Here is a 26,580-nt window from a genome sequence, read left to right on the forward strand (position 1 = left end):
CAAGTTCAGCCTGGTGGCGCCCATCCCTCTCCAGGCCAACAAATGTTTCCACCCGGTCTCGAACCGGTGACTCTTCGCCTGTCAGGCGAATGTGCTCAATTAAAAGCCCTTGATCCCCTCAATAGGACAAGGTAATTATAAACCTTCCACAGGATACAAGAAATAACTTAATGTCTTTGTAAAAAAATACATTGACAAAATTAGATTTGTAGTAAATAGCGAAAATGCAGGTCAAATAAGTTAAGGATTTAGATGGGAAACAAATTAAGAAGTACTGTATTCTGCTTTTACATTTGCCTAGTGTTAGGAAATAAACTATTAAAATGTACCGTTTACCAAATTGTTCGAATTAGTTATCTGACTCCATTAACCAAACATAACCTTCATTCATTCTTTTTGGGAAAATATGGACAGGAGACCGGCATTTCCACACGGGGGCAGATTTATTTTCTTAAAGTATTTAACTAAGTGAACTCCATCGAATTAGCCGAATTAGTGTCGCCCGAGTCGTCATCGAGCCCCCTCTCTCGATTCCCCCTTTCTTGATCTTCTCACGGCCCACGCCTTTTTTAGCAAGCCGGCGCGTCATGAAAACCCCCCACGTGGGCTCCACCACCTCGCCTCAATGTCTGCCCTTGTGTGTCTGGCCTCCTCCGTCAGAGTCCTGTTATCAACAGAACTAAACAAAACATTCGCATTCGGAACGGCGTGACCTGAAGCTCACTCAGTGAAAATCTTCATTGCACTCGATACATGTAATTTGTATTTGATCGTACAAAATCCCTTATAGTCAAATGTATAAAATCCTTCACTAGAGAGAGGTTGGCAACACAAAATGTTGGAAGAGCCATATTGAACCATCAAAAAAATCATGTTGGGGCCACCAAAAATTCAAAGCTTTACACAAGTCTTATATAGAAGGAAAACATATTGTATGTGTATTTATACATATCTATATAGACTGTATATATCTATATTCATTGGAAAACATTAAGACAGATAATTTTCCATTATCAAACATTTTTAAAAAAGCGCCAAAGAGCCACATGAGGCTCCAGAGCCACTAGGGGCTGACCCCCGGCCTAGCGTAAACTTGTGTATACTTAAAAGGACATTCTGTATTATTTAGCACCTCCTAGTGGGTAAAAAAACCTGTAGGGATTTTTCTAGCTTTAATTATAAAAATCGTTAGGATTGAAACAAATTATTCTTTAATGCAGTCAGTAAACAAATTTGCCTCTAGGTGTTGCTTGTGCTTCACCATAAATCTTCTTTTTCTCTGAAGGATGCAATAATTTCCTACACTGATAAAAAAACCTACGTCATCACTTTAAGTTCTTTTGAGTTCTGATATGAATTACTAATCCCAGGAAAATGGTTTCAATGAAAAAATATCACACATATAGTAATTTATTAACACAGAAAAACAACGATAGGGAAACAAAAAAGGAGGGGAAGGCGCCAGATTTAATAGGAGTCGCTGAGTGTTCCTCGCACAAAAATTAGCTTCCCGCTATAATGCTAGTCGATTTGGGGAGATTCCCTTGTACAGAAAAAAAAAACGCTCATTCCCAAGAACCAGCAAACATGGTGTTACATTTCAAACCATCTTCTGACTTGTTGTTGCGGAGATATTTGGGCTAGTGCTCCATATGGTCGCAACATGTGGTACACGAGCATCATCAAGTGGTCGATTTGAGATGAAGCGAGGAGAAAAATAAAACGATCTCTCGATCAGCTCCCCTTTATATATGGACCAGGGACGCTTGACCAGGTCATTCCTCTTTGGGCGGGGTCATCGACATCTGAGGCCACCAGAATTCGGAAGACGGTGATTGAAGTTGCTCGGCGGCGCCCTCTGTTGGCTGCGGCTGCATCGGCTCGCTACAACGGGTCAGGTGCAATCGACATTTCGTTCTGTGTACATTGTTACACAGAATGACAATACAAGGAAATTATTATTATTATTATTATATTAATTTTAAATAATTTCGGCCGCACCTGACATGGTTGTCCGCCATCTTGCAACTAAGGGTACCACTATAAACCCAAAACCTTGTGAAAGGCTCTGCAAAAAAATAAGACAAACGGTGCAGTTTGATCCCTTTGAGCAGGGGTGTCAATCAGGCGGCCCACGGGCCGGATCAGGCCCGCTTAGGGATTAAATTCGGCCCGCGAGACAACGCTCAGAGAAGCGCAAGAGAAAAACGAGCAGCAGGTTGAAATATGTCCACTTGGTGTTGCCAAAGCCAGGTGCCTCTCACAAATGCTGTATTTGTATTTCTTTCTCTCTCTCTTCCTCCCCTTTTCTCTCACTCTCTCTCTTTCACTCTCTGTCTGACTTTTTCTATTTCTTTGTTCCTCTTTGTCTCTGTCTTTTTACCATCTTTTGCTCTCGCTTCCTTTTTTCCTTCTCTCTTTTCTTTCTCTGTCTCGTTTTCCTCTTCTCTCTTTCAATTTATCTCTTTCCCCCTTTCACTATTTCCTTTTCTTTTTTCTCACATTCTCTCTCTCCCATTCTCCCTTTCTTTGTCCTACCCTCTCTCTTTTTCTCTCCCTCTCTTTCTCTTATTGCTTTCCCTCTAATCTACTAGTCCGGCCCCCGAGAGAATGTTTGTTGTAGTGTGGCCCCCCGAGTTAAAATGAGTTTAACACCCCTGCCTTTGAGTCTCTGTAGTTTGTATTATGCCTATAGCACTTTATTGGCTGCACTACAGAATACAGCAACATCTAGTGGTCAAATATTACACACTGCCCCTTTAACATGTTCCAATGCACCAAGAACATTGACCCCAAAAATAATAAAACAGGGTGATTATATTTTTTTACAACTTTATTTAATACGTTTTTACAAATAAAGTACCAAATGTAATTTTATTTGTTTTAATATAAAGCTTGAACACTCTACTTAGTGCAAAACATACCTTTAAAGGCTGCTGATGACTCATGTATTTATTCAATTTTTTCACATTTTGTCAAATAGAGAGCGAAAGAACAACCACGTTAGCTGCTGCTACATATAATAAAACAGCAGATAAAACAAGTGAGGATTTTTTTTGAAGTCAACATGAGAACACCAGATCGGTAATACGACGTTTCTGCGCTTGACACTGAACAGAAAGGAAAATCACCTGACCCTCCCTCCAAAATAAACCATTATTCCTGTATTGGCATTGGCACAACAGAATATGTCCCCTAAATGTGAGCGAAGCGATGTAGGTGCGATAAAGCCAACTTTTCACAGTAAAAGTCCTACGCTACAACTTCACAGTAAATTCCACTTGCCTCTCTTATGTGGAGAGAAAACCGGCGTTACGGTGAAAATGTGAAATATGTGGCAGAAATAGGATTTGTGATAAACCCCTCACTTTTTTAGAATGTAGTTTAAAGTTTTTGTCGTTTTATTTGATGCATGATAAACAGAATCAAAATGGTCTTGCCCATTTGTGGCTTTGCAAACTGACAAAGAAAATGACTTACTTTTGTATCCTTAAAATCAGACCGAAATCATAAGATAAGAAAGAAAATGTATGCTTAACTTAAACTCATATGACGTATCCTTAAAAAGTCAAATATTTTCTTGATTAAGTATGTGATAACAATACTCAACTTAGCTGAAAAAGCCCTTATGATTTTTTCCCCCACTGCACCTATCTGTTTTTATCTTACCTTTAGCAAAGTTGTTCGGGGCGGACCACATTAGGGATGAGGAACTGGGGTTGGGCGAGTGCTGGAAAGTGACTTCCTACTCGTCCCTGCGGGTTTTTGTTTTTCCATTTTTTAAGAGTGGCATGAAAATGGTGAAAGTAAGAAAAGGCCTGCTTCAGGAACAGTCCAAACGTCGGCCCAAATCCCTAGAAAAGATGAAAATATGAGAGTTCACAGGTAAGAAATGCACATACTTGCACGTGCGTAATAAATGAGCTGAGGTTGCAAGGATGACACGAGCCAGGAGATGGCAGCAGCGAGTTCCAAATTCTGTGCAGCTCCTTTAAGAAAATTGGGGAAAAACGTTAAAATAATTGGGAGTTTCAGCCTATTGTTATTCGTTGTTTTGTTTCAATAATTATGCGTTACTGATAAATCGAAATAAATTGTCATTAAATCGGTCCTGATATTGTCTTTAAAGGAGTTGCACGGAATTTAGAACTTTCCGCCGCCATCATCCGGCTTAAAGTCATGATTGCAGCATCTGTCAAGCTCCTCATGATGCGCGTGCAAGTACGTGCATTTTTTAGATGTTCTCGTATAAACTCTTATTTCTTCATATTTTGGGGTTTTGGGATAAAATGCCTCTTACTACTTTCACCATTTTTGGGCTACACTTCCAAATAAGCATGAAACAACCTGCAGGGGCGAGCATGACGTCACTCCCCAGCATTCACCTCAGCCCCCATTCCTCGAACCTAATGTGTTCCGGCCCGAACAGCTGATAAAAGATAGCTAAAAGCAGATATAAATCATATAAAGCAAAACGGCTCTTACACTCTGTTGGGCATTGTTAACACATACCTAGTCGAGAAAATTATTAACTCAACTTTTTAAAGACACCTCAAACGACGCACCCCAACTTTAGAAAAAAAAACAAGCGTGGAAGGTTCGAATGGGGTTGCCCCTGGGTAGTTTTTCATTTTTGTACCTTCCTACTTTTACTAGACTATTGATTTTACAAATTAAAGCTCAGACCTAGCATTAGAAGCCCTCTGGTATATACCTTTAGGATCCGAAAATCTGCATTTATTCATGTGAAAGCCAAATGTACTCAACTTTTGAACATGTTTCAGTAAGCATCACAGCATGGAAGCGAATCACGACACAAACGCGGACTTTTCATAGAAAACACCCCTCATATTAAACGTTGCGTCCCAAACCTGGGCAAATGTTTTGCACCTTGGTAGGGTCCTCAAGTGCACTCCAGTGTTTGGTGGGTGGGGAGCCAAGTAAACAAGGCACTAAAAAGCAAAATTTAAAAAATGCTTCGTCCATTCACATTCATCTGACAGGGCGAGATTGGGAGGGTTTAAAGTGTCAGTGATAAGTACTGTGGGTGGAGGTGAGGAGCAGCTAGTGTTTCACATCCGAACGAAAATATTTGGAGGTGGCTTATTTGTTGTTAAGGCATTTTTTTTTAAGTTGAAGAAAATGGACACCCTTCCAATTTTTGGGGGTAACAAACAATAACAATCACAGTGTTGGTTTTATACATCACACAAAAAAAGTGTGCATATAACAGCCCACGCACACACATTTTGTATTTACGTTTAAATACAACAATAATTATAAACAACATTCATAAGAATAATCATCGCCTCCAAAAGCCCCCAAAAAACAAAATCTTGTAAAAAAAAAAAAAAATTGTTCTGAAGGTCACTTATTTTTCTTCGTAATTCGATGTTATTGCTTCGATGAATAACAGGGAGGGGGTTATCGAATTGTGTTCCTTGTAAAAGCTAAGAGTAACTCTTCAGATTCTTATTCACACATTGCACATGTCAGCTAGAAGAGCCACGGGAGTTACAAGTAAGGATTACAAACAAAATGGAGGTGCTATCGAGCAGGTCAGCAACCGCGCCAGGCCTGCGGACCGGTACCGGGCTGTGGGTCGTCCGGTACCGGGCCGCAAAAGATGCTTTATATTTTGCTTACACTGCATTTATTTGTGAATACACACATATTTTTTCACCCTCAAAGAAATGCAAGGTTTTGTGATCGTATATTATCGCTATCGAGGAATGATTGATCAGTCGACAAATATCGCTGAACTCATTGGCTCAGTATTGGATGCAAGGGGAATCAAACCTAGGACTCTGCAGTGAGAGTGCCAAATACTAACCGCTAGGCCACAAGGATCGCAAAAGGAATTTGATCTTATCACACGATTTTTATTTATGGTGCCAACGTTGTAATGGAGCATTATGGAAAATAATTCAGACAAAATACAAAGCAGTACCGTGGGTAAAATGGTGTGATGATGAGATATAATCTAATCTATGATTTCTAGTACCACGGTTATCTAATGTCTGACCATATTCTTGCAGTCTGGCACAATAATAACATTAGTATTAATAACACTAATACACCCAAACCCACTGTGTCATCACAAATCCAATCGGATGACATAGGAAAAGCAATTACAATTCATCTCACCAAGAAACTATTTTTAATCATGTTACCATGTAGTACAACGTTGTTTTGGCCGAACTCTTTCCCATAATACTCCATAGAGCATTGTTCAACGTGGCACTATGAGTAGAAATAGTGTGACGATGACATAAAACAATCCTTGTGATTAGGATTTGATGCTCTCTCTGCCGTGATCTTGGTTCTATTTCTGTTGCATCCAATGCTAAGCGATATTTGACCAATCATTGCTTATAAACAGTGGAATTCTACTACTGTACAACCTCGGTATAACGCGAACCCAAACTTTGAGGTTTTTAGTGGGTAAAAAAATGTGTGTATTCACGAATAGACACGGCATAAGCAAAACATTTTCTGTGTGGCCCGGTGACAAAAAACCCCCGGTTTGGTACTAGCCTGCAGCCTGGTGGTTGCCACCCACAGAGAATTGCTGTGCTCTCATGTCTTTCACCCAATTGCAACTGCTCAAACCTCTTTGAGGAAACCGTCTTTTTCACTCATGGAATCCAGTCGCGCCGAGCCGTCCTCGCTTAACTCCCTACTACGTGGTCCTCATGTTGGGTCCTCCCGGGTTGCTGAGCGACTTGTGCATCAGCGTGTGCAACTGCCCCTGACTGCTTTGGCTGCCCGTGGCGGCGGCGTAAGGGCCGAGCAACTGGGAAGCGCCAACCAGCAGCGGAGAAGCATGGGAGGTGGGGATGCCGGGTGTAGTCCCGGACCATTGCGTAGTGTAGGAAGGGGCCGGCATGTACGGGATGAAGTGCGGAGGCGCGTGGGTGCGGGGTGGCGACGAGGACTTGGGTGGCTGGCACAGGGACCCCTTGCAGGAGGCCACGGAGGTAGTCGGGTTGGAGAGGAGGTGGGTGGATGCTGCGTTGCTACTCAGGCAAAGCTGGCCCGGCGCGGAAAACTTTCTGCCCATATTGGCGGGCTGGATCACCTAAAGATGACAAGAACAGGTAAAAAAAAAAAAGCAGCTCATCTGGACGCCACATTCACAATCAGGGTTGGGTAGGGTTACTTTAACTGGATTACTTTCAAGTACTTCTGGATTACTCCAATACCAAATATGCTAAGAAAAGACAAAAGAATTGAAAAGTAATCCAGTTAAAGTAACCCTACCTAACCCTGTTCGCAATGCCTACGGAATAGATGCATTCCGGTGGCTGTGTGGACGACTGATAGTTTTCGCATATCACACACAAACAATCGGCCATATTGGATGGATCCACCAGACGCGCTTTGATGTTGTCAAGAGTCTACACTCATTTTGTTGGATGTTCAAATGGAAGAGGAAACTGTAAGGCGTTGTTTTTGTGACATTGGCAGTTATTTCTAAGTCCTGTTGCCTGGCAAGTGGATCCCACAGCGAGAACCTCACTTGCAATCAGTATTAGGCACGATACTTTAAAAACGTAATTAGTTATAGTTACTCACTACTTCTTCCAAAAAGTAACTGAGTTTGTAACTTTATTACTCTATAGCAGGGGTCAGCAACCTTTTCGGTGCGGAGTGCCACTTTCAAATTTCTTTGTAAATCAGTGTGCCTCACCAAGATTAATGACTCGCACAATATTTTTTTAATATCCAACAGAGCTGTCATTTTACAACAGTCCAAATATACAACATGGATAGACATTTTAATCGTATAACTCAGTGTAACTCAACCCTTTTTGAACCAAGGTACACTTTGATTTATAAAAAAGTTCCCTGGCACACCGTCCGTCGAAAATGTTTGAAAATAAAGTTGTGTCAAATATTTTACTGTATTACCTCATAAGCAGGTATTTAGTATATTAAAAGAAAACAATACCTAAAATAAAAAAGAATGATGTGCTTTATTTATGTTTTTATTTTTTACAGTGCAATCTTAAACCGCTTTGTTAAACAAATTAAGTTAAATGTACTGCGCTACCTCATGATCAGATAATTAGTATATAAAAAGTATGTAAATGTTTACTGCCACCTACTGATATAGATGACTATTACAGTTCCTTGTCTGAAGAAAGCAAAAATACTGAGTAACGGCCTGATTTTTTGGAAATATAAAATTTTGAAAATTCCAACGCCACACTAGACAAAGTCTCACGGTAGACTAGTGTGTTCCGGCACACTGGTTGAAAAACACTGGCCTACTGTACTTCAAGTATTTTGTTCACCACTAAAGTAGATTTTAAAACGATATAATGTGAGTTTCACTCAATCACAATCTCTAGTCAGACAACTGGTCAAGGAGACAAATAAATAAATAGAAATGCCGATACCGATATCTGTCAAATTCCCAAATGCCGGTGCTGATAATCGGCGCGCCCAATAATCGGTCAACCTCTAGTTGATGATGAAGTGAACATTTGATGATGTAATTTATTCGTAAACGTTTGAACAACAGCCAAACTAGAGCTTTAATTGCCACATTTTGCATGTCAAGGTAAACTTACACCCATCCAGTATGGCCGCCTTACTCGGGTTGCCGTAGATGTAGTCATTTAAAAGGACCTAACAATAGGACTGCATTAGACCTTTCATTTACAATGGGGGCGCCAGTGCCCCCGTTTGAAAAGTGCTTATTATTTTGAATTATTATTTGTTAAATTCAAATCATATAAGTATTTCATAGTAATATGTACTATGCTTGTAAAATGTGCATGGGAGAAGTTATTATTGTATACATTGAATATGAATTAAGCAGCCATATAGACCTTTTTTATTTTTCATTTGTCAGGATCTGGTCATTTTGAAACTTCTTTACAAATAAAAAACGTTGCTCGGGCGTCAGGTAATAGCCAATTACAGATCTGCTTCAGTGAATCAGTTTACCTTGAAAGGTCAAATATAATAAAATGTACAGTGGAACTTCGCTAGTTCGCGGTTCCACTTTTGCAGGTTCAGAGCTGCACGGGTCTAAAAAATATACCTTACCTTCTCAATAAAAGCATTTATTGACTTGATGCCATTGAGCGCGAGCTTATGTCAACTGAGGACACGGTGTGGACACTCTTATTGTGAAGGGGAGGGGGAGGCCCTGACTCAATGCTTAGTCATTGCTGCTTTGCTCTCCCCCTTTTGTTATAACATGAATTTCACTCTCTTTCTCTCTACCCGTATTCTATATGGTGTACTGTATACAGGGGGGGGCATACTGTATACCTGTATACCTTTTTTTTAAGCAATTTTGAAGGGGGGCCGCTACTTCATGGATTTTCAGTTTTCGCGGGTGGTCTTGGTCCCCATTAACCGCAAAAACCGAGGGATTACTGTATTTGTATATGAGAGGGGCGTCAAACTCATTATAGCTCGGAGGCCAGATGGCAAATTGGTGGCATTAAAAGTGTGCCTTTTTGGAGGCTCACAATTTAATTATTTTTTAGGGATTCCGAGTTTAGGCCACATTTTTCTTTAATATCAATAAATGATTAAAACGTTCCAGGCCTTATATAAGACAAGTTGAAGTGTTTTTATTCTAGAATGCAGTTTCAAAAGGCAGGGCTCAAGTACATCTTGTGTGTTTTGGGTTCTACCTCATAGTTGTGCCCTTGTGCTGGTGCCGGCTGCAGCTGCTTGGTGTTTTTCTTTCCCTGGAAATTAAAATGAAGTTAAAGATGAGTCCATTGAAGTGCATATTACATATTAAACACGATTCTACGCTTTGCTGGGAGACGAAAAAAACAACCTGTGAAAGGTCTCTTGCCCAGTTATCCACCAGTTTATGGAGATCATCGGTGAACGTCCCTTTCCTTTGGTGAGGGGCCGACGTGTTGAGATACTGGGAGCCACCCTGACTCTGAGAAAGGGGGCCGGAACCGCTCACTGTATTGATGCTCTCGGTCCCTGTGAGAAAAGAAAGTGAGGCGTCACAGTAGTGCAACTAAATGTGACTTACATTGGATGAAAGATTTTGCAAAATTGATCTAGTAATGATTTTTTGGGGTGATTTATGAGCAGTTAGTTCACAAGGGCCTCTTCACATTAAGAAACACAAACAGCATTTTTTGTAATTTGCATTTAGAGAAAAAAAGAATCACCTTTATTCCACATTGTATTACACATACTCGTGTGTAAAGCGCAATTTTTAATTTAAAATCAGGATAAAATTTGTTTTTATTTTTTTAACAATGTTGAATATGTGCTGTAGCTCTTTATTGACAAGGTAAACTATGAACACAATAACAACATAAAATTGACGATGTCCTTTGTTCGGTTTGGACATTTCGGAATTTCAGTTCGTTTGGCAATTTGCATATTCGGGAGCCAATCAGAAGCCTGCATCGAATAACTTCCTGCTTCCGGACTCTCCCGAGCGTTCTAAGTTCGTGCATTTGCATATCATTTTCCAGAGTAGACGCACAGAGAACAAAAGAAAAAAATGATAAGTGGTTAGGAATGGATCCAAAACCTCAGGCCCAGAAGAAACATTCAAAAGAAGCTAACAAAATTGATGACGCTACAAAACGTAAACATACATTGAAAGCATCGTGGAAAGAGGAGTTCACGTGGCTTTTAGCAGATGACGCAACGCAAACATTGAATGAATGAAGATGAGTAAATACAGGTGCATACTGATGACAGATGGAAAACAGCGATGTCATGTACATGTAATGAATGTTATAAGTAGATTTATAATAAACTTAATTTTAAAGTGTTGTTCTGTTATGTATTCTGATGATCAATTCTTAATACTTTGCAACAGTGTTTTTTTGCGATTTGTCGTCCTTTTTGTGTTTCAAGTTGTGAAAAATGGGGCAGGCAATTTTATGGCTGGGCAGGCAACTTTTCAGACTTGTCTGCCCTGGTGTCCGGTAATTTTTTGTCATGAGTTTCAGACACTGTTTAAGGTTACATGTAAAAAGTTCCCAAAAAAATGACAACTTATCAATATAAAAGTAAGTCAACCTAGGACTTACCCATCAAACTAAATCTATATACTCGATCTTTTTAATCACAAAAATCTCAAGTCATAAAATATCGGAGCAAGCAGTCATAAATTTACCTGGTAAGTATTGTGTGAATCTTAAACATGGCATTTGAAATCCTCTAAATTGTAAAAATAATGCCATTATTTTTTTTAAATAAACAAGGGCGCATTTTTCACTTAACATAGTAACTTTTACGAATTACCCTGGTACCTTTTCTGCTCATCTTCCAGCAAGGTATTTGAATTTAAAGTGTTCCAGACTGTTGTCAATCTTAATGATCAAATAAGCAATAAACCTATGATTTACACGAAACAAGGGAGTAGGAGTTGGGCCAGGAGGTAGTTTGCCCAATAACTGTGGACATTTGGAGGCCTGCCTCATTGAGATAAAGGAATGGATGTCACTCAACTTCTTGCGCCTTAACTCTGAAAAGACCGAAATGTTAGTTATTGGTCCATCTAAATGCCGTGACTTGTTCTCAAAAACTGCTCTGAACATTGACAAATGTAATATCAGTCAAAAATTTAGGTGTCATATTTGACCCCTATCTGTCCTTTCAAACACACGTTAAGAATATTACTAGAACAGCTTTTTCCATCTTCGCAACATTGCTAAAATTCGCCTTATGCTGTCTCAGTCGGATGCGGGGATTATAATTCATGCGTTTGTTATCTCCCGTCTCGATTACTGTAATGCACTACTCTCCGGTCTCCTGAAATCCAAAATCAAGAGCCTTCAGCTGGTACGAAATGCTGCAGCGAGGCTTTTCACAAAGACAAGAAAGTTTGATCATATGGCCCCGATTTTAGCTAACCTGCATTGGCTCCCTGTTAGCTTAAAATGTGATTTTAAAGTTCTGTTGGTAGTATACAAAATCATGCATGGACTTGCTCCCTCATATATTTCAGATTTAATTTCCCCCTATGTTCCGGTCCGGAGCCTCCGCTCTGAAAATGCCGGTCTATGAGTTATCCCAACAGCGAGGAAGAGATCCGCAGGTTCGAGAGCGTTCTCCATTCGGGTCCCAGTGCTGTGGAATGCTCTTCCCCCTGAGATTCGATCTGCAACCTCAGTGGAAAGGTTTAAATCTAAACTTCAAACACATTTCTATTCTATAGCATATGAATAACCCATATTTTATATCGACAATATCTGTGTATTATTTGCCCTCATGTAGGTTTTAGATCAGGGGATGGTGTCATAGTAGTCTGTGGTTTGCAATAATCTGTGGTCTGTACAGCCCTTTGAGACTCTTTGTGATTAAGAGCATCACAAATAAACATGACGCAATCATAAAAAAATCAGAAAAGCCTTAAAATAAATCTGTATAAAGACCATATGCTAAAAACAGAGGTCACTTTTCCTTATCGGTTGTTGTGTTGATCAACATGTTACACAGAATGACATCACTTCCTCTAAGAATGGAAGATTCAGAGTCCTTGCCGTGCCTATTCCTTTATGACTATGGTTCAGCCATTCTTATTGTTGCACCTTTATCCCACAAGACAACATCATGTTGAATTTAAATACAACAGAGACCAATACAAACAGGAGAATTCTGCCTGATGCATTTTAAATTTTAAGAGGGCAGGTTTCAGTAAATGACACATTTCGGTGGTCAGGTTAACTTGCAGATGTATGCATAAATTATAAGGTCAGTTCAAGAAACGACCAGTTGTGACTGTCACAATGAAATGGATGGAAAGCAATGGTAAGGATGGGGGAAAGCAGATTGAGCATGCATAAGAGAAGAACAATATTTACTACAGAGCTGGTTGCAGGGGCAGACTTTTTTCACCATCTTCCCTGCATGGCACCCAGAAAGCAAGAATGAGAAGATCGGGAGAAAACGTACAGTTAAAAGCTAGTAAAAATAATCCAAATAAAAATCAATGTCAATTATTTAGTTGACGCCACGGCGTCATTACGTGTTGTATTTTCAGTTTTGCTGAAAGAATGTTTCTGAGCCCTCATCACAACTTATTCACTCATTTCAATATTGTAGTGATGTTTGATTTAAGATTCCAGTTTTGACCCAAGACAGCCTTTCTCTAATTTTACATGAAGAGGTACATAACAGAGGTTTAAAGTGGCCATAGAGTGAAGGCGAGAAGGTTGATGCTGCAAGGAGTTCAGAAGCACTCAAGTGGTAAATTCGGCACTCAAAAATGATGAAACACAGACAGAAAATAATTATTGCTGTAAAGAGTAATAGTTAAAATAATTCAATTAATTATATTGAGTTTTTGAAAATAATTTTCTGACCCACACTGAAAGCACAGTCAACTGCATCCAATCACCATTTGTCAGATCCAAAGTAAAATTCAAATACCGTATTTTCCGCACTATAAGGAGCAACGGATTCTACGAGGAACCCCCCAAGAATTGGTCTTTTGTGATATTTATTTAATACGTAAAGTGCACCGGACTATAATGCGCACAGAATTAAAACTACAGTACTGGGTTAGGGATGCATTGGCTGGATGGATCCCTTAACCACTAGGGTGGTAGGGGCATCATTTCCTGTGGTGTGTCTTGGGCAAGTACAGCCTGGTGGCACCCATCCCCCTTCTGGCCAACAAACCATATTGGTACATTCAGTTCAGTCAAAATATCATTGATCACAATCGCAAAAATTGGATGTTACAATAATCCTATCCACGAGAGCAGGGATTTTCAACCACTGTCCCGCGACACACTAGTGTGCCGAAATTATCCAATGTCAATTAGTAAAATTTTATAAAACATTTATGAATCATTTTTTGCAAATATGATGTCATTGTCAAGTGTCTGTGGTGTAAAAACTGAGGGTATTAAAAATTATATTGTAATTAAACATACTGTTCAGTGTCATTTTCTGACACTTTTGGTTAGTGGTGTGCCGCAAACATATTCAATGTAAAAAACATGCCCTGGCCTAAAAAATGTTGAAAAACACTGCGCTAGACTTCAAAGGATATAGAAGACACACGAAAAGGAATTTGTTTTATGTGCTTATTACAATATTTTTAGTCATGGTACCACGTTGTTGATGTAATCATTGGGCCGGGCCGCGAAAATAGTGACAGACAATCCTGTCCGTGGTACAGAAAAGTTTGGGGACCACTAAATTACACTATAGTATAGCAGACCCACAGTCAATTGCACGATATTCTGAACTGAATAAAGCTAAAGGCATAGTGGGAAGTAGTTTGGTCGTCCTGAAATATATCAATGCATGTCTGTGTGTATTCAATATTTGTCACTTACCAGGTATAGTTTGAGCAAAGTAAAAAAAAAAATTACACAGATTTGTATTCACTTGCTATTTGCTAATTTCTCTAACATTTGTAAATGTTACTGTGACTAAAGTAGTAGTATAATGAGAAAAGAACTATTTCATTTTCTTACGTCATCTATGTCCCCAATGGCCTGGTGGTTAGGGTTTCGGTGCTCTGACAGTAGCTATCCGGAATCGATCCCTGTTACCACCATTGTTGTGCAATTTTGTTCAGCAATAAATAAATATATAATCTGTATGTATTTCAATTTTTTTCTGTCTATAAGGCGCATTGGATCGTAAGGCTTAAGTTTCAATTTCTGGCCAATTTTGAGATTTTCAGGTGCGCCTTACAGTTGGGAAAATACAGTAACGATTGCATACATAGAATGTAAAAAAGACGAATGACAAAACACGACGAGTAGAAAGGTCAAGGAATGAAAGCGTTACACACAAAGAGCCAAGCAGGGCGTACTCAAAAAGCTGGTCCTCCTGCCACCAGGCTTGACGGCCAAATGCTCGGAACCCCAGCTGAACTTTACATTGCCTGAGTGAGGAGATGGAGGGGCAGGTTTGGTGAAGAGGAGGGAAAAGATGGAAGGAGTATAACAAGAGTGCAACAAAAAAAAAAGAGATGGGACAGAGAAGGAATTGAGTTAAAACAAAGAGAGAAGTACAAAAAAGAGGTGAGCAGTGTGTTGAAGTGAATCACGAGACACAAGCACCCAGTGTTTGTTTGCAGTCCAGTATCACAACAATGGCCGCCAGTGTTGGGAGTAACCCATTCTTGGAACGCAATTAATTTTCTTAGTTACGAGCACTGTAATGTGTTATTAAATAACATTTTTCACTCAAATGTTGTTACAACTAGAAGTTGACGGATTATCAGGCGGGCCAATTATCGGCACTGATGTTTGGGAATTCAACAGATATAGGTATCGGCATTTCATCCATTCGATGAGCCGATTATTAAGTCTCATGCAGCCAAGACTCCTTCCTTCTTGCTCCTACTCCTCGCCTCCTCATCGATCATCGTTACACACCCTGCCTTCTGGTTGGATAATTGGCCGGGGGCGGAGCCACTAAATCAGAAACAATAAGAGAGCGCGACAGCTCAGCTAACATTAGTGGATATATATTTTTCCCACCCTTACCTTTGGAAATATACACTTTTTTCCTTGGATTACTTTCAACGGGCACCCGGACTCTGCAGGTCTGCCATTTTTATCTCCTTTTTTGTAAAATCAAATCAGGGAGCTATTTAAGTTTTTTTGTAACTTTATACGAGTTGCTGCAAAGCCAAATTTGATTTGATTAATTTTTTTATTGTGTATAAATTCTAAATAATTTACTGTAAAAGGTTTCACAGAGTTATCAAATTTATAACAAAAAAATCGTATTTATTTATTTTTGCATTATTAAAATGTCTTACGCCAATTATCAGGATTTAACAGCAAATTAATATTGTCTCCAAATATTGGTTATCAGCCTCCTCTTAATACTAATGAAAAGCACAGAACTAATGGTAACCGTGTGCTGAATTTTGGATTTTTTTATCAGTAAAACTATTTTTGCAATCCACCATGCCTGGAAAAAAGAAAATGTCTCATACAGTACTCAGCAATGGAGGAGGAAATCTTGGTTTGAAGCCTATTAATAAAATGGATATGGACTGTCTCGGATAAGTGTTTGTTTGCAAGCACTTAAGATTAGACAGGAAATATGAAGGTTTCATCGCTCCCACAAGGTGGTGTAAACATTTTATTTATCTAGTTTATTGTGTGGCTATTATATGTGGTCAGCATCAATGTGAATACAGTATATACGGTAATTTGTAACTACATAGTTACCTTTTTGTACTTTCAAGAAAAAAAAGTTACTTTTGGATGTCAGAACAGTTATTCATTCATTTTTAATACAAAAATACGGAATGAATTGGATACATTCAACAATATACGAAACGCAAAGTCCTTTCCAGGACAAAGAGCTTTTAACCCTTTAGTATGTCACAAATGCAAAGGACATAATGTCATCGCCACAACTTTTGTTTTTCAAATAAAAATAGGAAGGCCATAAGTGATGTAATGCGTACTGTACGATGTCATACACAAAAGTTAAGGAAAAAACTGTTTTTCTGCAATGATTTAGGAGCTGGTATCCGTATTGACAAACCCCGCTGCCTTTTAAAGCTGAGGCCCAACTCATCTCTAAAACCCCGACCAGGTGATGAAAGTGCTGTATCTGAGTCAAAGTACTGTTTACCAAAACAACAAGACACAGGAAGTGGTGGCCTCACAACTCTGCCGGTTAGGGCATCTGTGAACCGACAAATTCATGGAGTAACAGATTTGCTTTTTAAATGGAGTAGATCGTAACCGTAACGGCGCCCAACACTGGTGGCAGCAGACTGTCTGTATTTTCTCATGCCTACCTGAGGTGGCAGCACACAAGCTGGGAACCGAGAGCGCCGCTGAGCTGGTGTAGGCCGAACATAGGATATCGCCTGAGGGTGCCGCTTTGAGAGGCTGCTGCTCGCCAACGCCACTCGCTTCTGGATCTGCTAATCCTTCTGCAGCTAACTGAGCCAGTTGGCTGGGGCACAATGCCGGGACGCTCTGGGCTGAAATGCTGCCTGGAAACAGCGGGTGGCGACGAGATGGCACGGCGAGCAACGAGAAAAAGAGCGGGCAAACACGGACAGCAGGCGCCCAAAACACACACACGGATACACAAAGGAAAACAGACAGGGAAAGCAGTCAGAAATGTTCAAGCTTGGAGCCTGCGACAGCACCCACCCACGCGCACGGAACCAAGCGGACACACGTAAACACATACAGTACAGATCGTTAAAAACTTGTGAAAACTCTAGATATACTAGTGAAAACACAGTGGCTATACAAGTCTACACACCCTTGTTCAAATACCTGTTTTGGTGAACATTTCTTTTTTAATACAATCTAATACATTGGTACCTTTTCATACGAGCCAAATTGTTCCCAGGATCGTGGTAGTGGCTCGAATTGCTTGTATACCGAATGAATATTCCCATAATGAAATAATTAGTCCGCTTCATCCTCCTAAAACCATCCAAGTGAACAGCTATAAAAAATATCTTCCTGATTACTAAAACCAGGGTTTGTACACCTTTTTCATAACCAAATTCAAGAATTGTAATACCAATTTTTCCAGTACCTTCAAAGGAAGTAATCTAGCGCTGGTCAAAAGAACGATATATATTTTTTTTGATGACTTAAATCAGGGGTGTCAAACTCATTTTAACTCGAGGGGGCACACGATAGAACAAACATTCTGTTGGGGGCCGGACTAGTAGGTTAAAGAGAAAGTAAAAGAGAAAGAGGGAGGGAATCGGTGAGAGGGTGGGACAAAAAGAAAAAGAGAGAGGGAGAGAGCGTGAAAAACAAAGGATAAAAAGTCGTGCGAGAGGGGGAAAAGAAAGGGAGAGGAAGAAAGAAATCCAAAAAGAAATATAAAGACAGAAGGAGAGAAAAGAGAGAAAAGGAAGTTAGAGCAAAAGAGGTTAAAAGATACAGAGAGAGAAAGAGACAAAGAGCAACAAAGGAAGAGAAAAACAGAGACACAGAGAGTGAAAGAGACAGAGTGGGAGAAAAGGGGTGGAAAAGAAAGAAAGAAAGAGAGATAAATACAAGTACAGTGTCTTTGTTAGAGGCACCTGGCTTTGGCAACATCAAGTTGACATCCTGCAGCTTGTTTTTCTCTTGCACTTCTCTGAGTGTTGTCTCGCGGGCCGGATTCAATCCCTTAACGGGCCTAACCTGGCCCGCGGGCCGCCTGTTTGACACCTGTGACTTAAATAAAGTCGCCATCTTGCTATTTTGAGCTGTTAGTATCCATAATCTACGACCTTTTTGAGTCATTGAGCTGCTATAAACTGACATGAATTCTGCTTCAACAATCCACGTGCAGCTTGGCTACGTAACGTCACATTTGTCTACAAACAAGGAAAAGGCTCTACAGGTTAATGATTGAGTTCAATACGGAAGACAAAAAAAAAGAAAGTGTTGACAGGTATAAGATTGTTGATGATACATACAGTAAGCACTTACTGTACACTTAAAATTAAATTTGCCTCAACTTTAAATGAACATACACACAAAACAGTAATCATGTTTTTTGCAGTACTACAGTGCATTTTTAAAATTATTTTGCCTATCTTAGTTTGCATGCACAAACTGGACGAGTTGATGCTGGCAGTAATCAGTCACAAGCAGTGAGCGGTCTCTGGTGGTAGCCTCTGGGACTGCTCGTGTGCTGGATTTTACCTCGTATATCCAGCAGGATTATTGTTCCAGAAGAAACTCGTACACTTAAATTCTCGTGTTAAAAGGTGATCGTATAAAGAGGTACCACTGCATTGTTATTATTCACCTAGGTTTCCCTTCAGAAATGCGTGATTGGAACAGAGATGTGCAGATTTTGGAGTCCCTATAATTGAGGCCCACCTGGGTGAAGTGAACTTTTGCTACTGTGCAGGGAGCTGGTTTTGGATGATTTCGTAGATTTGCTTTTCGTGGGTCGCCTTCGCCTTCCGGCCAAGGCGATGATTGGGGGCAGGATTGCAGCTGGAGGAACCTGTGTCCATGGGGTAAAAAATATTTGATCTTAATGTTGTCAGATTTACAGTGATGCTGATTGCTTCGGACTCATTTACCTTTCCAAGCTTGGTAAATAGACCATCAATTTCTTCTTTCTGGCGTGAGTGTAGGGCTTGAATCTCACTCAAGTGTCTAGCGGTAGAAAAATGATCAAAAGCATTTTTTAATGACCGCAAGAATCCCAAATTGACGGGAAATTTGAAAGGTCACTTTATAACTAGGTGCGCCTTTTATACTTCAAAACACGGTGGATTAGATTATAAAAATATACAGTATTTATACGTGTGAGTTACTACACAAAGTTTTAAGGTATACTAACATATACTGGACTGTCTCAGAAAATTAGAATATTGTGATAAAGTTCTTTATTTTCTGTAATGCAATTAAAAAAACAAAAATGTCATACATTCTGGATTCATTACACATCAACTGAACTATTTCAAGCCTTTTATTATTTGAATATTGCTGAATTTGGCTTACAGCTTAAGAAAACTCAAAAATCCTATCTCAAAATATTAGAATATCATGAAAAAGTATACAAGTAGGCTATTCAACTAATCACCTGAATCATCTAATTAACTCGAAACACCTTGCGAGGGTTTCCTGAGCCTTAAAAACACTCAGCTTGGTTCAGTAAACTAAATCACAAGTATGGGGAAGACTGCTGATCTGTCTGCTGTCCAGAGGACCATCATTGATACCCTCCATCAGGAGGGTAAGACACAAAAAGAAATTTCTCAAAGAGCAGGCTGTTCACAGAGTGCAGTTTCAAAGCATATCCACAAAAAGTCTGTTGGAAGGGAAAAATGTGGCCGGAAACGCTGCACAACCAAGAGAGATGACCGCAGCCTTAACAAAATTGTGAAGAAGAGCCGCTTCCAGAATTTGGGGGAGCTTCAAAGACAGTGGGCTGAAGCTGGAGTCCAGGTATCAAAAGCCACAGTTCACAGACGTGTCCGGGAAATGGGCTACAATAGCCGTATTCCCATGGTCAAGCCACTTCTGAACTCAAGACAACGGAAGAAGCGTCTGACTTGGGCTATGGAGAAGAAGCACTGGACAGTTGCAGAGTGGTTCAAAGTCCTCTTTTCAGACGAAAGCAAGTTTTGCATTTCATTTGGAAGTCAAGGCGCCAGAGTCTGGAGAAAGGCTGGAGAGGAGCAAAATCCAAGTTGCTTGAAATCCAGTGTGAAGTTCCCACAGTCAGCAATGGTTTGGGGAGCCATGTCAGCTGCTGGTGTTGGTCCACTGTGTTTCATCAAGTCCAGAGTAAATGCAACTGTGTACCAAGAGATTTTAGAGCACTACATGCTTCCATCTGCTGAAAAGCTCTATGGAGATGAGGATTTCATTTTCCAGCATGATCTGGCACCTGCCCACAGTGCCAAAACCACCAGTAACTGGTGCACTGACCATGGCATCACTGTCCTTGATTGGCCTGCTAATTCCCCTGACCTGAACCCCATTGAGAATTTGTGGGGTATAGTTAAGAAGAAGATGAAAGACACCAGACCTGCAAATGCAAATGAGTTGAAGGCCGCTATCGAAGCATCCTGGGCATCAATAACACCTCAGCAATGCCACAGGCTGATTGCCTCCATGCCACGCCGGATTGATGCAGTAATCCGTGCAAAAGGATTCCCAACCAAGTACTGAGTGCATCAATGGACATTTTCAAATGTTTGATTTAGTTTTGCTGTTATAAAATTATTTTTTTACTTGGTCTAAGGAAGTATTCTAATATTTTGAGATAGGATTTTTGAGTTTTTTTCAGCTGTAAGCCAAAATCAGCAATATTCAAATAATAAAAGGCTTGAAATAGTTCAGTTGATGTGTAATGAATCCAGAATGTATGACATTTTTGTTTTTTTAATTGCATTACAGAAAATAAAGAACTTTATCACAATATTCTAATTTTCTGAGACAGTCCAGTATATGTAATAATTGAAGCCGAAAAACATCACAGCAGTGTATGCAACAGGAATCAAACCTGTGACGCGATGGTGAAAGCGCAGACACTTTACACTACACCAACAGTAATACAGATAACATGCAAAATTTTATCACATTTTGTTTACTCAAGGAGCTAAAAAAGAATGTTAGAGAATGGAGAAAACAGAAATTTCATCCTGAAAGATATAAAGAGGGTTCCTACACCTTAAAAACGTTAAATGCAAGACTTTTGAACACTTTTTAGAATGCCTTTTGAAATCAAGTTTTGGACCAAGTCGAGAAAAAACACAATTGAAACAAAATAAAAACACAAATATTTCTTGCGCACAATACATAGTGCTTTGAACACATTACCTGGCACAGATTTTAGCCATGGCGCAAAAGGTTGGTCGGACAGCCATTTTTCATTTAATGTACAGTTCTCTTTTCCATTGTCTAAAGTAAACGTCTCTGTCCGAAGTTGATATATGTATGTTGGGTATACCGAAGATATTCATCTTATGTGAAAGGCCCGACTGAAACCACATCATTTGATAGTTTCGTTATTGTGGTCACGTCATATTGCAAGAAAGCAAATCGGTGAATTATTCAAAAAGACAATGGATGAAAGATACTAAATCTCTTTACTTCAAACAAAAATAAATCTTATGTCTTAAGACTTTTGAAATTTGTATTTAGACATTTTTAATTCCAATTAAGATCTTATTTGTACTATCATTTTAAGACTTTTCAAGGATCTGGACAAATTTCCAGGACCGTGAGTAAAAATAGTTAAAAAAAAAAAAACAAATGCCATTTTGTACGTCATCTGTATAACAAGTGGTCTACTAGTTAGGTCACGGAGTTCTCACCTCCGCAGCCCGAGTACTATTACTATTGCATACAATGTTTTGTGATTTTGGTCCACAACAGATAAATCATTGCACTAATGCAATGTTTTTCAGGCTTTTTTGAACCAGGGCATGTTTTTTTACATTGGAAAAACTTTGCGGCACACCACTAACCAAAAATGTTATAAAATGACACTGAACAGTATGTTTAATTACAACATAATTTATAATACCTCCAGTTTTTACAGCACAGACACTTGACAATAACATAATATCTGCAGAAAATGATTCCTAAATGTTTTATAACATTTTAAATTTTAAAAAGTGACATTGGATAATTTCTCACGGCACACCTGACGATCTCTCAAGGCACACTAGTGTGTCGCGGCACACTGGTTGAAAATCACTGCACTAATGCATACTATGAATGTATAAAACGCTAGCAGTTGCACTAGCTCTTACTGTAATTTTAATTCCATGCGCTTTATAGCCCAGTAGGCCTTCTGTACATGAAAAATTGATGATAAAATACTATATTTTGGGGGTGCGTCTTATACTGCAAAACCTTTTCAAGAAACGTGAAAGCGCCGACTCACTTTTCCCGGAGACTGTTGATCTCCCGCTTGAAGTCCTCATCCTCGAATTCAGAGTCATTGTCGCTGCTGACATATGAGTTGTTGAAGGAGTTGTTGCTGGGCAGGGAGGCTTTATGGGGAGTGTCTGTTGGACTGGTGAGGTGGCCAGGTTCGGTGGGTCCGTTTGCGGCTTGAGCAGTGGGCAGTGGGCTTGGGCTGGTGTCAGTGTTCTCATCATAGGCCTGACTGACAGAGAACCTGCCTACTTTGGCTTCTGCACTTGTAGTTATCTGTATGAAAAGGCAACAAAAGAACAATTAAAACCAGAATACAGTGATTCCTCGCTATAACACTACTTTTAACGATTTTACTACTAGACGGATGTGCATCTTGCATTGTGTTCTGCATTCTAATTGGCAAAACTGTCACTCCAGCTCTTCTCTACCTGTGTGTCAATGACATTGTAGTTTAATATGTTCATGAATTTCAAACGGCCGTGCCCCAAATATTTATTTCATACGTGTAAGTTCTCTTGAAATTTGAGTTTTTCGAACACCCTTAATGTTGAATAAACCGTCTGGAGTGACAAGAGCACTGGCGCAGACCTAAAAGGTAGCACAAGACGCTATCTATCGCAGATAAAATGTAAACTTCTGGATATGCCAAGACATGGCTCTTCTGTGCTCCCTAGTAGCTCCGAGATGCTTTTGGATAGAGGGAGCAAGACACAGACATATACACACACGTATATACACATACACTTATTATATATATATATATATATATATATATATATATATATATATATATATATATAAAATCACACGCACATACACACACACAATATGTTGCCTTCTTTATCAGGCTTAAATAAAGCTTTTATTTTTTTACGGCTCCAATCATGTTTTTTTGTCCACTATGGCTTTTTCAACATTTTGGGTTGCACACACCTGTGTTGAAGTAAGTGAAAAGCTATGCGCCTTAAGTTACGGAATTAATCTATCTTTTGTTTCCATAAAGAAGAAAAACATAAAGACAGTAGCAATAAATTTGAATAAGGACGCAAAAAAGGGTGGCAACCAGAGGTAAGGTCTTCAGCCCAAAGGTGATATTTGGTTCGGGTCAGGCCTAAAATGTCAATCATTACAGTTGGGTTGGGCCCGGCTGGTCTCTCGCTGACTTTCCATTTTTTCCCACCCATCATTGTTCAGTTTTTAGCTCTCTGACCTGATCTTGACTTTGGTTGCAACTTTCTATCACTATGTTCTTTTCTTTAAAAAGAAAAACACATGCACCGTGGACTTCAGAGGAAGAGAATGCTGCAGAATGCAGCAGCTCATTCAGAAGAGCAGTGAAAATACACCTAAAACACTGTCAGACTACATTGTATGATCATTTTTCATTTTCTCCCATTCAATCCAATTACTTGGGTCGCAGTTGGCGGTGCTAATCTCTTATTTGAAGCCCTCAATTCACATGGATTGATAGTTTTTGACAGTACAAAAGTTATTTGTTTAAAAAAAAAAATTTAAGTACCGTATTTTCCGCACTATAAGGCGCACCTAAATGCCTTTATTTTTTTCAAAAGCTGACCATGCGCCTTATAATACAGTGCGCCTTATTTATGGAACAATATTAAGTCGCAAAGTCTTCCAACTAACTTGCAGCCGCCGACTAGATTTTCCCCCGAACGCCAAGTAGTCCGCAGTGTATGCTGGGATTTATTTACCGGCGTTTCATTGGCTAACCAATGTGTCAATCATCATTTGAATCGATCACTATTGGCTAAAGTTATTCAGAGGTCAAGGGGCGGATCCTTTTTATCATTTACAGGCTGGCATAGGCTTAAGCTGCAAAACAAAGCCTGCAATTGGCTGAAAAATATGTGTCAATCATCAGTTGAATCGATCACTATTGGCTAAAGTTATTCGGAGGTCAAGGGGTGGATCCTTTTTATCATTTACAGGCTGGCATAGGCTGAAGCGGCAAAACAAAGCCTGCAATTGGCCGAAAAAGATGAATGTGTATAGCACGTTGTTGACGGCATACAGAAAGCATTTTTTACTATTCTGTATTTGTAAATATTTTATTCTCCTGGATTTACTAAACTCATGGTATAAGAGGACCATGGCTGCACATTATTATTGAACACAACGACTTCGGTGAGCTACTCCGGCTATATATTTTCCCTGTATCTTGTTTCAGACTGAACTCGATGTTTCCGTGATAAGCGCTGCAGATAATGGATGGAATGGAGTGTCTATTTTTAAATTAAACTCAATTCCAAGTGTTTATTGTCATATGCACAATAAAGTTGCGTGCGAAAAAGAAAATAGAAACTAAGGAATGGTTGGCATTTCTTGAATACCAAGACTTTAACCTTCCGAATGATGGAACGATGCATTTGAGTGACATCGTACGGACACCGCATCCGCACGTGCTCTCGACACGTATTTGCGTCTTTGCAAGCTTTGGGAATGTTAAGGGGGTAATAAGTTTGACTGAACTATCTGACTGTTTTGTCGACGTTCCCATTGTAGCGCCTTATAATCCGGTGCGTCTTATGTATGTCAAATATAGGAACAAAAACTATTTTTTTCGGGGTGCGCCCTATAACCCGGTGCGCCTTATAGTGCGGAAAATACGGTACTGTTATTTGTGAAACTACTACTTTGGCCTTTAAAAAGTTTTGATCTTTCGTTTCAAAGGTAAATCGACTATTTAATTGCATAGTACGAGTTAAAAAATCTAGGGTTTCAATTTTACAGATTTTGGTTATCACAGGTACTTTCTGGTACACAACCCCGTGAAAAACAAGGGTTTACAGTAGATCAAAGTACGGTTATACATTTTCTACCTGGAATCGTCCGATGGTTGTGGAGGGTTTTTGAGGGGAGGCGAGAGACAAATTGTGTTGGGACCCATCCAGTGCTTTTTGGGGGAGTCCATCAATCACATCTTCCTGGACTGCTTTGACTCCGAGCAAGTGGCCTTTGTGCAGCGTGTTTTCTGGACTGGAGGGACTGGAAGACGAAGGTGATGGGGAAGTGGCAGACAAGGACGAAGAAGAAGTAGTGGAGGAGGATTCTGTGCAAATTGGGTGCTGCTTAGGAGATTCTTCAGCAGCCAGTGACACCTTGAATATTGAAAAAAAAAAAATACTTAGAAATAAGGAAGCGGGGGCTTTCTTCATGGTATTCAAACCTGAAATCTCCCAAGTTTAATTCCACTTTGCGTGATCGGTGAGGCCTCTTCCTTTTGGGATGAGGGCGCTGCAAGATCATCAGCACATAAGCATAATAAGCACCAGCAAAGTGCAAGTTACTATACCTACCTTGTTGTGCAACTGGGGGTACAGCAGCCTGAGTAGCCTGCTGTCAACACAATGGACACCGATTATTAAAAGTGAAATTTATAACGAGTGTGATGGTTTGTGTACCTGTGTAGGTGTACTAAGTGGGACATTCTCAGGGCCCAGGGCCCGTCTCAACTGAGCGTCCAGGTCCTCCAAAGGCTGTTGGGACTGCATAGGCAAGAAAGAGTTACAATTGCGCACAACCATGTTGTAACACATCACGAGCTTCATAAACTATAATATCAATGATATTTGTGTAGGTAGGATTGAAATATGTATTAATGGCATTTCCATTCATCTAAGTGGCAAAATCGAATTTTAAAATCAATATGATTATGCACATTGAGAAGCACATCCAAGCATCTAAGTCAACAATTGTCGTTATAATTGTATTGTAAGAGGACATGCTTTGCCTGTGGCCCTTTCAATAGAGGCAGTGGTTGAATGGAATAAAATATTTACCACAAAATTGTCTGGGAAATTATAAAGTCCATCATTAGTGTCTCATGTAATTCGCCAGACAATGCCAGGTTGTACCATTTTTATCAATTTAAAATTGAGAGGTGTGATTCAATTATAATAGCCTCACACCCTCCAGCCAGACATCATAAAACATTCCATGTTGTTCAAGTGCATTTGTAATATTTTAGAGACCTACAGCACTCCTATAACCAGCAAAAATAACAACACCTGCGGGAGACATGGTCCAAGAAGGGACGCTGGATACTCAGAAGAAGGAGAACTGGCCTAATCCCAGAAAGGAAAAGTGGAAGAAATTAGATTGTAGAGAGGAAAAAAAGGTCGTTGTACTTGCATGCAAGATGAGTTGTGAGGAGAGGAACTGTGTTAACAAATGACATATTCGTGGAAATGTTAATTATAATAATTACCATAAATGTTATGCAGATCGAAGAACAATG

General features: G+C 39.7%; 1 protein-coding gene across 4 annotated transcripts in view; it reads right to left on the reverse strand.

Moving 5' to 3' along the window:
• Nucleotides 1-6,114: 6,114 nt before the first annotated feature.
• wnk1b (WNK lysine deficient protein kinase 1b) overlaps nt 6,115-26,580 on the reverse strand; it is an 80,851-nt gene continuing 60,385 nt past the window's right edge. For 3 of the 4 annotated variants that reach the window (XM_088346608.1, XM_088346607.1, XM_088346606.1), the window contains 14 exons: nt 26,351-26,407; nt 25,745-25,828; nt 25,640-25,679; nt 25,510-25,577; nt 25,163-25,441; nt 22,327-22,595; nt 19,004-19,079; nt 18,795-18,924; nt 16,745-16,945; nt 14,768-14,860; nt 12,819-12,860; nt 9,812-9,969; nt 9,660-9,716; nt 6,115-7,081 (listed from right to left, as the gene is read on the reverse strand). In XM_088346608.1, coding sequence (XP_088202734.1) covers nt 6,683-7,081; nt 9,660-9,716; nt 9,812-9,969; nt 12,819-12,860; nt 14,768-14,860; nt 16,745-16,945; nt 18,795-18,924; nt 19,004-19,079; nt 22,327-22,595; nt 25,163-25,441; nt 25,510-25,577; nt 25,640-25,679; nt 25,745-25,828; nt 26,351-26,407 — 1,953 coding nt within the window. In that variant the 3' untranslated portion in view covers nt 6,115-6,682. The remainder of the gene's footprint in view (nt 7,082-9,659; nt 9,717-9,811; nt 9,970-12,818; nt 12,861-14,767; nt 14,861-16,744; nt 16,946-18,794; nt 18,925-19,003; nt 19,080-22,326; nt 22,596-25,162; nt 25,442-25,509; nt 25,578-25,639; nt 25,680-25,744; nt 25,829-26,350; nt 26,408-26,580) is intronic. The other variant, XM_088346609.1, reaches the window with a different exon arrangement.

The sequence above is a fragment of the Urocampus carinirostris genome, chromosome 11, assembly GCF_059441175.1.
Source record: "Urocampus carinirostris isolate Australia breed hairy pipefish chromosome 11, RoL_Ucar_1.0, whole genome shotgun sequence".
Classification (NCBI taxonomy): Eukaryota; Metazoa; Chordata; class Actinopteri; order Syngnathiformes; family Syngnathidae; genus Urocampus; species Urocampus carinirostris.